The sequence below is a fragment of the Arvicanthis niloticus genome, chromosome 8, assembly GCF_011762505.2.
Source record: "Arvicanthis niloticus isolate mArvNil1 chromosome 8, mArvNil1.pat.X, whole genome shotgun sequence".
Lineage (NCBI taxonomy): Eukaryota > Metazoa > Chordata > Mammalia > Rodentia > Muridae > Arvicanthis > Arvicanthis niloticus.
In genome coordinates, this window is record NC_047665.1 from 74,208,474 (window position 1) to 74,220,344 (window position 11,871).

At 45.2% G+C, this 11,871-nt stretch overlaps 1 protein-coding gene across 5 annotated transcripts in view; it reads left to right on the top strand.

Annotated features, from left to right (window-relative positions):
* The window catches only part of Zeb1 (zinc finger E-box binding homeobox 1), a 172,524-nt gene extending 160,958 nt beyond the window's left edge, over positions 1-11,566 (top strand). For all 5 annotated transcript variants that reach the window (XM_034509997.2, XM_076939633.1, XM_076939634.1 and 2 more), the window contains 3 exons: positions 2,232-4,042; positions 7,017-7,197; positions 9,074-11,566. In XM_034509997.2, coding sequence (XP_034365888.1) covers positions 2,232-4,042; positions 7,017-7,197; positions 9,074-9,702 — 2,621 coding nt within the window. In that variant the 3' untranslated portion in view covers positions 9,703-11,566. The remainder of the gene's footprint in view (positions 1-2,231; positions 4,043-7,016; positions 7,198-9,073) is intronic.
* The last annotated feature ends 305 nt before the right edge of the window (positions 11,567-11,871 follow it).

Genomic DNA, 11,871 nt, shown 5'->3' on the forward strand with positions numbered 1-11,871 from the left:
ATAATCTATTCTATCTATGTGCTTTCTCACAGTGATGAAGTTATCAGGGTGATTCTGTGTAATAAGAAATGATATGCTGACATTACTTCTGTAGGTCTCAACCCCATAATGTAGATTGTGTCACACACACACACACACACACACACACACACACACACACACACACACCCTTTCTGACAAAGACACATAGGCTCACAATGCTTAATTATCTTCTCCAAAGCTACTTGGCTAGTTCATGACATACCTGAGCTGTGATAGCAGCATCCAACACCAAGCCATGGCCTTGACCACTGCGGTATACATGCTTGCCTTCCTGTCTGTCTAGAAGGAAAACTCTCCTGTGACTCATTAAAGCTTCTAGTCATTAACAGTGATGAACTGATCTAGGTAGAACAGACCTCTTGTTAAACAGAGCTGCACTGGCATACACCCGTTACCCTATGACCGCTGTACACTGGTGTACACTGGTCTGGTGTACATCTGATGGCCTGAGAGCACTGAATTCTATTCCAGACAGCCTGTCTGCAAACTCCTGATGACATGGAGTGCATGCAGAGGCAGGAAAATAAACAGGACAGAGTCTGAAACCCTGACCTGAGAAAGCTCAGGACGATGCTGACTGTCAGTCTGCAGGGAAGTGTGTGGTCATTCTGGAGGCCTGCTTGTAAAAACAGTTAGGCTTGCTGGGTGTGGTATCAGAAGGGAGGGCAGGAAAAGGCTTGGGCATGAACGACAGCACCCCTGGCTCAACCCTCAGCCTGTCCATTGGTGGAATTGCCTTTTCAAGAAAATGTTGCAGTTTGTAGGCAGCCTACTAAAAGTTTTGTTATAACTCTCATGACCTTCCAAAACACCGGTGAGAAAGTGTCTGTACTCACATGTCAGAGCACCACGGATTGGAGAGATTAAGGAAGAGGTACATGATGAAGCTAGAATCTGCCTGCCTGCCGTCTGTGGGACAGAGCCTGGCTGTCTTCCCCAGGAGTCCTGCGGGAGCACCTGCCTGTGCTAAACAGTCTAAGCATTGACTAATAATCAAGTGTGCAAATACACTCTACTGGAGGAGCTCTAGGGGAGGCATCTTAGATCCCCAGAAATTCTAATATCTGGTCCCTCAAATAACCACACTGCTGAGAAAGACAGGGCTCACCTTCCCTCAGCCTCAGGGTCTTGACCCCACAAGCAGCAGCAGCAGCGGCAGCAGCAGCAGCAGCAGCAGCAGCCGCCTGCCTTGGTGGTGCTTTTGTTTATTTAGCTCTTGAAAGAAAGAAAAGCGTTCTGCGGTAATACTCACTGGAAAGATCAGAATCATCACACATCCTAAGGAGCCACCAGTCTTCAGAGGTGTGACCCACACAGATGTCAGAGATAATGGCTAGTGAGACCCAGAGCATCCTACCTCACTAGAGCTGATAGCCTGTAACCATGACTGAGTTAGAATCAAAACTTTAAAATCAAGCTCGTGCAACAATATTGCCTTACAGAAGTTTATTCCAGAGACTGAGGGCCAAGGAGAGCAAACACCTTGTGTCCTCCTGAGTCATCAGCCTTTCTGGGGAGGCCCCTATCAGCAGGGGCTTCTCTGGCTTTACCCTGATTTTCCTGCCAGTTCACACAAATGTTAGATGTAACCAAATGCAATCTGAACATAAACATGAAGTTTTACCATGCCCACTAGTGTGAGAAGTTAAGTTCTTCCAAGAGCCTGGTCACTGGGGAAAGTTGGGGTTACAGACACCTCCAACTAAGGTTTCCTCCCCACAAGGGAAGAAGCACTTTTCAAATGGAGCCATTACAGACATGGGAATTTTATCAATCAAAGGCATGCATGCTTGTAAGTCTAAGAGGAGATTACATTTGTTTTTCTTGCCTCTAACAGTAATTAATTTCTATAGATGCTTGAGTGGAAATTTAACATTACACAGTTTGGGATAAGGAAGAGTTACTCAAGAGTAGACTAGTTCTTTGGATATTTGAGCATTATTGGAAGTACAAGCACACAGCGGAATGCAGTGGTGTGGTGAGGAGGGTCCCTGTTGGGCTCACACGCCGTCCAGAGCGCAGTTCTCCATGTGCTCCCAACACTTTGTAGCTTTGGAACTTGAAATGATAACTGTAAATAAAATAATGTCATGGGCATAGAGAGGAGTCTTGCTTTTTGTAAATTGCTATTTCTCTTGTAGGCCTGTGAAAGTGTACTGACTCCGTGGTGCTGTTTTGTTGTTGTTTAGGAGAGAAGCCATATGAATGCCCAAACTGCAAGAAGCGCTTTTCCCATTCCGGCTCCTATAGCTCGCACATAAGCAGTAAGAAGTGTATTAGCTTGGTGCCTGTGAATGGTAGGCCCAGGTCAGGACTCAAGACATCTCAGTGTTCCTCACCATCTCTTTCAACATCACCAGGCAGTCCCACACGGCCACAGATACGGCAGAAGATAGAGAATAAACCCCTTCAAGAACCGCTTTCTGTAAACCAAATCAAAACTGAACCTGTGGATTATGAGTTCAAACCCATAGTGGTTGCTTCAGGAATCAACTGTTCAACCCCTTTACAAAATGGGGTTTTTAGCGGTGGTGGCCAATTGCAGGCAACCAGTTCTCCTCAGGGTGTGGTGCAAGCTGTTGTTCTGCCAACAGTTGGTTTGGTATCTCCCATAAGTATCAACTTAAGTGACATTCAGAATGTACTTAAAGTGGCTGTAGATGGTAATGTAATACGACAAGTTTTGGAGAATAATCAAGCCAGTCTTGCATCCAAAGAGCAAGAAGCAGTGAGTGCTTCGTCCATCCAGCAGGGTGGCCATTCTGTCATCTCTGCCATCAGTCTTCCTTTAGTTGACCAGGATGGAACAACCAAAATTATCATCAACTACAGTCTTGAGCAGCCCAGCCAGCTTCAGGTTGTTCCCCAGAATTTAAAGAAAGAAAACCCAGCCCCTACAAACAGCTGCAAAAGTGAGAAATTACCAGAAGATCTTACTGTCAAATCTGAGAAGGACAAAAGCTTTGATGGGGCCGGGGCCGGGGACGATAGCACTTGCCTTCTGTGTGAGGATTGCCCAGGGGACCTCAATGCACTTCCAGAACTAAAGCACTATAACCCAGAGCACCCTGCTCAGCCTGCACCCCCTGCCCTGGCCACCGAGAAGCCAGAGTCCTCTGCTTCATCAGCTGGAAATGGAGACTTGTCTCCCAGTCAGCCACCTTTAAAGAACCTTCTGTCACTCTTAAAAGCCTACTATGCTCTGAACGCGCAGCCGAGCACAGAAGAGCTCTCAAAGATTGCCGATTCTGTGAACCTACCGCTGGATGTAGTTAAAAAGTGGTTTGAAAAGATGCAAGCTGGACAGATTCCGGGGCAGTCTCCTGAACCAACTTCTCCAGGAACGGGGTCAGTAAACATCCCTGCAAAAACCGACGAGCAGCCTCAAACCGCGGACGGAAATGAGCCCCAGGAAGACAGCACACATGAACAGAGTGCTCTCAAGGTGACCGGCTCTCCGATTTTACCAGTAGGATCAGCCATGAACGGTTCCAGAAGCTGCACATCATCCCCTTCCCCTCTAAACCTTTCCTCAGCCAGGAACCCGCAGGGTTACTCTTGTGTGGCAGAGGGTGCCCAGGAGGAGCCCCAAGTAGAACCTCTTGATCTCTCACTACCAAAGCAACAGGGAGAGTTACTGGAAAGGTCGATGGTCAGTAGCGTTTACCAGAACAGTGTTTATTCTGTCCAGGAAGAGCCCTTGAACTTGTCTTGTGCAAAAAAGGAGCCACAAAAGGACAGCTGTGTTACAGACTCAGAACCAGTTGTAAATGTAGTCCCACCAAGTGCCAACCCCATAAACATTGCTATTCCTACAGTCACTGCCCAGTTACCCACAATCGTGGCCATTGCCGACCAGAACAGTGTTCCGTGCTTACGGGCACTTGCCGCCAACAAGCAGACTATTCTGATTCCTCAAGTGGCATATACATACTCAGCTACAGTCAGCCCTGCCGTGCAGGAGCCACCAGTGAAGGTGATCCAGCCAAATGGAAGCCAGGTTAGTAACTTTTCCTAGTGAAGACATTTCCATCTCTGTAGAGTCAACCAGATTGTTAGCTGCCTGTGTAAGAGAAACTTACCGGCTTGCTTCCCTTGTGTGGCAGGATACCTTCCCTTGCTACTAATCTGAGTTAGAGGCATCAACCATTCTCTGAAAACCAGTGCATGTACTCAGCTGGAGACCTGCTAGAACTTAGAAGCTTAAGAGAAAAGTTGTGATACTCGATAATTAGACTTCTGGTTTCCTAGTCAAATTCTCAGATGGGTGAGCTTCTCCTTTGCTCATGATCACTAGTAAACAATCATGTTCCCATTCACCATAAAGCTAAGAAAGGGTTTGCTGGTGCTTTGTGTGCCAACTCCTTTGTTAGGAGTTAGGAGGTTAACCTTTGATTAGACAGAGTATTCTGGAACTCAAATGGAGTGTTTGTTGTGGGTACTCCTGGGGTGTGGCTGTGGCCCAGGAGTGCACCTGCCTGGCTTTGTTTGGTTCTTGGTAGAACTCTGCTCTGTTGCTGTGGTTCTCGCTGTCTGTCCAGAATCTTCCCATAACACTAGGCTTGATGTCACCACTTTTTCATCAGCTTTTTTTTTATTTAATGAATCAAATGCCAGGATGGCTGTTTGATCTTACTGCAGGCACAGCCGCAGTTACTCTGTGTCCTGCTCACCTTTACCCTGCTGCCTCTTGTGACCCTTCAAGACTGCCACTCGTGAGTCTCCCCGGAACACTAGATTTCTGGTGTGTGTGTGTGTGTGTGTGTGTGTGTGTGTGTGTACACTCGTGCATGCGTGTGTGTGCATGTGTGTAATGTATACTTGTGTATGTACAGGTGTGTTCACCCAGAGATTGACAGTGACTGTCTTCCTAATCACTCATATTTTGGGACCAGGGTCTCTCCCTGAACCTGGAGCCTACCATTTTATCTAGACTGGCTGACCAGTGAGTCCCCACTATCTGCCATCTTCCCAGCCCTTGATACATTTGAATTTAAAGAAAATAGAGCTTTTACCATGTCGCGTGACTGTTTGACTATATTAAAGAGCTATGATGTAGAGTCACTTCTGCACTTGGCTCTAGTGAGTGTGTGTGTGTGTGTGTGTGTGTGTGTGTGTGTGTGTGTGTGTGTGTATACACTCGTGCATGCGTGTGTGTGCATGTGTGTAATGTATACTTGTGTATGTACAGGTGTGTTCACCCAGAGATTGACAGTGACTGTCTTCCTAATCACTCATATTTTGGGACCAGGGTCTCTCCCTGAACCTGGAGCCCTCCATTTTATCTAGACTGGCTGACCAGTGAGTCCCCACTATCTGCCATCTTCCCAGCCCTTGATACATTTGAATTTAAAGAAAATAGAGCTTTTACCATGTCGCGTGACTGTTTGACTATATTAAAGAGCTATGATGTAGAGTCACTTCTGCACTTGGCTCTAGTGAGTGTGTGTGTGTGTGTGTGTGTGTGTGTGTGTGTGTGTGTGTGTGTATACACTCGTGCATGCGTGCGTGTGTATGTGTGTAATGTATACTTGTGTATGTACAGGTGTGTTCACCCAGAGATTGACAGTGACTGTCTTCCTAATCACTTATATTTTGGGACCAGGGTCTCTCCCTGAACCTGGAGCCCTCCATTTTATCTAGACTGGCTGACCAGTGAGTCCCCACTATCTGCCATCTTCCCAGCCCTTGATACATTTGAATTTAAAGAAAATAGAGCTTTTACCATGTTGCGTGACTGTTTGACTATATCAAAGAGCTATGATGTAGAGTCACTTCTGCACTGGCTCTAGTGAAAAACAAATGAGAGGCTCTGCTAGTCATATCTAGCTTTCAGAAAAACAGAGGGTTTAGTGGCAGAACTCTAGGAGACTCTAGGAAAGCCGTGAAGGTCAGAGCTGACCTAAGTCTACAAGAGGCCCTCCATTGAGTAATCCAAAGAGGATTATTCCATTGAGAAAAGTGCATTCCCCTAAAGTGACTTCCCTAAGACCATCTTGAGGTGCTGTGTCATGTCTTGTGTATTCTATGACAATTGTAAGTGTTCTTTTTTACAGACAGCTACTCCTGTTTAAAACTCTCAGTCCCTCTCACACTTTTCCTCCTCAGACCAGGGAAAGTGTAGACCAAAGTAAACCCCCCTTCATCAGACCAGGGAGCTGGCACAAAGGCCTCTAGGATGGAGGACACAGTTTAAAGACATTATCTAAACTGTGTCTTAATTTTTACTTAGTGAAACTTGGGATTTTTATGAAAAATATAGTAAATGATGAATTGGAATTGAGTGATGAGTTATCAAGCTCTTTGATTAAACCTTTCTGCAAAACCACTATAAAATCACAATTTGCCAGAACAAAGTAAATGTGGCGGCTGCCCATCTGATTGGATTTCTTCTGGTGGCCTCTCTTTCTGGTACAGTTGGAGAATGTTTTCACTGTACACTTTTCTATGTTATTCCCAGCCTCACTTGTGTCTCTCTGGGCCTGTGTGTACTGTGTGCTAGTGCCATGGAAGCTGTCTGTAGTCACTGTAGTGTGCTAGTCCCCTGGGAGCCTGTCTGCTGTCACTGTGATGTGTTAGTACCCTGGGAGCCTGTCTGCGGTCACTGTGGTGTGTTAGTGCCCTGGGAGCTGTCTGCAGTCACTGTGGTGTGTGCTCTCTGGACTCTGGTGGTAGGCTTCAGATCTAACATGAACTTTCTCTCTTGTGCATCTGGTGCATCTTCTCATTTTCCTACATTTATTTATTTATTGGCAGTGGGTGCGTCACATGGTAGTCCTCACACATGGAGGTCAGAGCACAACTCGTGGAAGTCAGTTCTCACCTTCCACCATGTGGACCCCAGGGATCCAACTCTGGTCATCTGTCTGTGTGGCAAGTGGCTTTGTCTGCTGAGCCGTCTCACTAACCCTATCTGTTGTGAACTTTTTTTTTTTTTTTTTGACATTTAATCTTTTTTTTCCCCCCCCACTTAGGATGAAAGACAAGACACTAGCTCAGAAGGAGTCTCCACTGTGGAGGATCAGAATGACTCTGACTCCACACCACCCAAAAAGAAAACTCGGAAGACAGAGAATGGAATGTATGCTTGTGACCTGTGTGACAAGATATTTCAAAAGAGCAGCTCACTGTTAAGACACAAATATGAGCACACAGGTGCGTGGGAGACACGGGCATGAGGTTCTGAAGGTGCCTGTGGCCCAGTGCACAGGAAACATGCCCGTAGCATCTGAGGTCCTCAGCTCTGCTCCTTGGTCTCCACTCCTCACATACTCCTACTGGGGAGCACTGGTCTGGCTGTTTCTGCTGCCTAGACCTCCATTCACCTTTAATGCCTTGGTTTCTATGCTGACAGAGTGCTTGTTCTGCACATGCACGTTGATTCCCTGCATCTCAGGCTCTGCTGCACACAGGTGGGGCAGTGGCTAAGTGACAGGAAGAAGACCCAGCTTCAGAAGCAGCTGTTGGTGAGCACCAGCTGTCTTGGTGCAAGGCTTGCCTCCTGTCACCTAAAGGTTTTAAAAAGAAAGACCTTTGCTTTTTTAGAAAGAACTTCTACATAAGAAACTGAATTTGATTTTAAGATCACTTGAGCCCTAAGATTCTATAATTCTCCCTAAAATACACACACCTTAGGCTGATCTAGGACTGACAAACAACGTCTTGCAGACCAAGCAAGGCTCCACGTATCTCTGATCTTGTGAGCCAAGAATAGACTTTTACATATTTTGTGATTGAAAAGGGTTTTTTTTTAAAGATAAAAATCAAACTTTGGGCATCCTAGATGATGTTTTATTCTGCCCAGTCATCCCTCACTTGCCTGTTGCCGAAAGCTGTTTTTCTACTCATACCAATGATAGATTTGAATGGTTGCAGCAGGCACAAAGGCCAGCCGGTCCCAAGATGCTTCACTAGTGAGGGCTTTTACAGAAGATGCTTGCTGACCTGCCCCTCACAATTCTCTCTCTCCAAAGCCATGCTGGTCTATTCTAGGTCTGTGTGTCTCTGCGGCTTGGGAAGTCCAGATAGGAAGTACACGCCAACCCCTGTGGCCTGACAACTCCCTCCATGACTGACCTCAAGCCTGAATAGCTTTCAGACAACTCCAGAATTCCAATAGTTTAGCACCAGGCTCCTAGCTGCTAAGAACTGCATAGCCAACCAGTTTGTCTCCAACAAGATGGCTAGATGAAAGGCTGGTTTCATTGTAACTAATTCCCAGGATCTTTTCCCTGGTCCTTACCAACCAACTTACCTGCAGCTGCAGTATCCACCTACATACCTTCAGCCTCTTGAGAACCATGGCAACTCATTCTCTGGTAAGAAGGCATACAGAGAAGTGTCCATTGTCACTGCAGTGGGACACAGGTAGCTGCTGGGGTTGAGAGCTATACCTCTCTAACAAAAGCTTGGGCCCGTGGCACTCACCTTGTAGTCAAAAGTTAGAACATCTCCTAATTCTTTAAAAAGAGTTAAATACTAGTAATATCCCAATTAAAATGACATCCTAGCTGTAAAAAGAAATGTCACGGCACTCTAGTTGGTACTAGCCAGTCCTGAGTATATCAGCTGTCATTCTGTGTGTCTGCAGGGTTGCTCAGGCCACACCCACTCCCCAGGGCCAGGATCACCCTGTGGGGCACTTGTGCATAGACTCTACATTTTTTTGAATTTGCTCTTAAGTAGAAAGACCTGTGAGACATCAAAATGCTATGGAAACCCCCTCTCTCTGAGATTATCACCATGGCTCATGGGAGCCTCGCTTGTAAACAGCCTGCCGTGTGGTCTTGATGTATGGATTTTTAGCATTTCAGCCTTATAAAATTAGCACTGGCCTCATCTGCAAAGCAATGTGTAGCCTTGAGTTTTCACATAGAAAAGATGAACCATAATATTATCATAAGTACAATTTCAGTACCAGTTTCTTGAGCATGGAACTGTAACCCTCCCCTTTGACATTCTGAACGTCCCTTCACGCACTCTGTTTACTTGTGCCCTTATTCTATCTCATAGCTGCACTCTTGCCTTGCAGGTAAGAGGCCTCATGAGTGTGGAATCTGTAGAAAGGCATTTAAACACAAGCATCATTTGATCGAGCACATGCGCCTGCACTCTGGGGAAAAGCCCTATCAATGTGACAAGTGTGGCAAGCGCTTCTCACACTCGGGCTCCTACTCTCAGCACATGAATCACCGCTACTCCTACTGCAAGAGAGGAGCTGAAGACAGAGACACCATGGAGCAGGAAGACGCTGGGCCGGAAGTCCTGCCGGAAGTCCTGCCAGAAGTCCTGACGACAGAGCATGTTGGTGCCCAGGCATCTCCCTCACAGGCTGACTCGGACGAGAGAGAAAGTTTGACAAGGGAAGAGGATGAAGACAGTGAAAAGGAGGAGGAGGAAGAGGAGGATAAAGAGATGGAAGAATTGCAGGAAGAAAAGGAATGTGAGAACCCACAGGGGGAGGAGGAGGAAGAGGAGGAAGAGGAAGAAGAGGAAGAAGAGGAAGAGGAGGTAGAGGAAGCTGAGCATGAGGCAGCAGCTAAGACTGATGGTTCAGTGGAGGATGGAGCTGCCCAGCAGGCAGGTGGCTTAGAGCAGAAGGCCAGCGAGAGTGAGAGCGAGAGCGAGCAACTGTCTGAAGAGAAGACAAATGAAGCTTAGAAGTTCTTCTAAAAGGAAATTCTACTTGGTAATGAAATTTGCTCTATATTACCCACGCTTTTCATGGAAACATGGCTCCTGTGCTATGGTTCCTGCTCACTACTGTGTAATGTCAGAACTGAAAAAACAAAATACTAAAAAAAAAAAAAAAAAAAAAAAATCCGGGTGTGCCTGAACCTCAAACCTAGTAATTTTTCATGCAGTTTTCAAAGTTAGGAACAAGTTTGTAACATGAAGCAGATTAGAGAACTTTAATGACTCAGAAAACAAAGGTTTCTTAGCAGGTTACAGGAAGCTGGATGGGCATCTGGCATGGCTAGCAGTATTATCACTCTTATGTTGGTTCATTCTTAAGCTGTACAATGGGAGAAATTTTATAATTTTTTATTGGTAAACATATGCTAAATCCGCTTCAGTATTTTATTATGTTTTTTTTAAAATGTGAGAACTTCTGCACTACAGAATTCCTTCACAGAGCAGTAGAAAGCAGTTCAAACCGTGCTGGCTACCTGCTGCTACCCAGTCAGTCAGGACGTAGGACCTCTGTGACGTTAGATGCCATGTTGCCATCTAATGTGCATTGCTAGCCTTAAGGAAGCAGCGAGAGAAGAGCTGGAGTTTCTTACTCGTGTGATTTTAAATGGAGTTCAAAGGTTGTCGTTGAGTCCTGACTGCAGGGACGACCAGTGTTGATGTGTCGAGGACGGCAAAGGCGGCAGAATCAGTGTTCGTGATTGTTTGCGTACATTAGCAACCATGAAGGATCTATAGGAAGCGCTGTGTCCCTTTGGCCTTAAGCAAGACCTGTGTGCTGTAAGTGCCATTCTCAGTATTTCAAGGCTGTAACAGCCTTCACTCAGTGTGTGGCCTACAATAACTAGCATTTGTTGATTTGTTTGTTGTGTCAAAATTCCCAAATAAAACTCAAAACCACTGACTCAGAGAAGCTGAAGCACTGGGACATTTCACACTTGTGTTCCTCAGTATTCATTTTACATTGATTGACTTTCAGAAATCTCTACAGAAATAAAAGGGAAAGTCTCCAAACTACTTAGTCCATGTACTTGCGTGTCAGACATGGATAAGCCATTGGTTTTTGGCTCACAGCCGTTTCCAAATGTTAGTTATTACGGACCCAGGTGACGAACAACAGCAGCTGATTTTTACCTACCAGTATTATTTTCTTTCTTTTAGTTTATAGATCTGTGCAACATTTTTGTACTGTACGTCTTCAAGCCTGGCAGTATTAATACCCTTCTTACTGACACGTACTTTTAGTTTTAGAAAACTTTTATATTTATGTGTCTTATTTTTATATTTCTTTATTTATTACACAGTGTAGTGTATAATACTGTAGTTTGTATTAATACAATAATATATTTTAGTATGAAATTTTGGAAAGTTGATAAGATTTAAAGTAGAGATGCAATTGGTTCTCGTGCATTGAGATTTGATTTAACAGTGTTCTGTTAACATTTATACTCGCCTCGGACTGTAGAACAGAGTTTAAATGGGAATGTATTAGTTTTACAACTACAATCAAGTCATTCTCCCTTTACCCAGTTTTTAATATGAAACTCTTACACTTTGAAACTCACTGTGTGTGACTCATAGCATGCTGCTCTGCAGTCTTCTGTTAAGAGTTAGCCCAGCCATAACTCATTCCCTTAGCAAGCCAAATTAGAATTGCCTTCTGTAAACACTGTTGGGAACAATGTTTAACATGTTGTGCCAATTTGTTCCTGTATCCATGTATGTAAGCTACCAATCCGACTCTTCCTTTTAAGTTCCTTGTTACACCATGGTCATTTTCTAGTTTTTTACCAGACTCCCCAGCTCACAATAAACGCATCAACAAGCCTGACCTGCTGTCGTTCTTGGAATCATTGTCAAATTTCCTTTGGGAAATTGTCTATGAAATGGGCCTTACATCCTAGAGCTTCATTCATCTTGAGCTGAGTTTGTTGACACTAAGTATTTGAGACACTTAGCATGAAGAATGCCTTTTCCTGTGGGGAAATAGGCCTGGGGAAGCCCTCTGCACAGGTTGTCCCTTCTTCCAAAACCCACAGCACAGGGACCTTACCCTTAGGGAACTTCAGGGATGCCCAAGCTTAGATGCTTTTTGCTTGCACGCTGTACTCTTTGAACCCTTCTCATTCAGCTCAT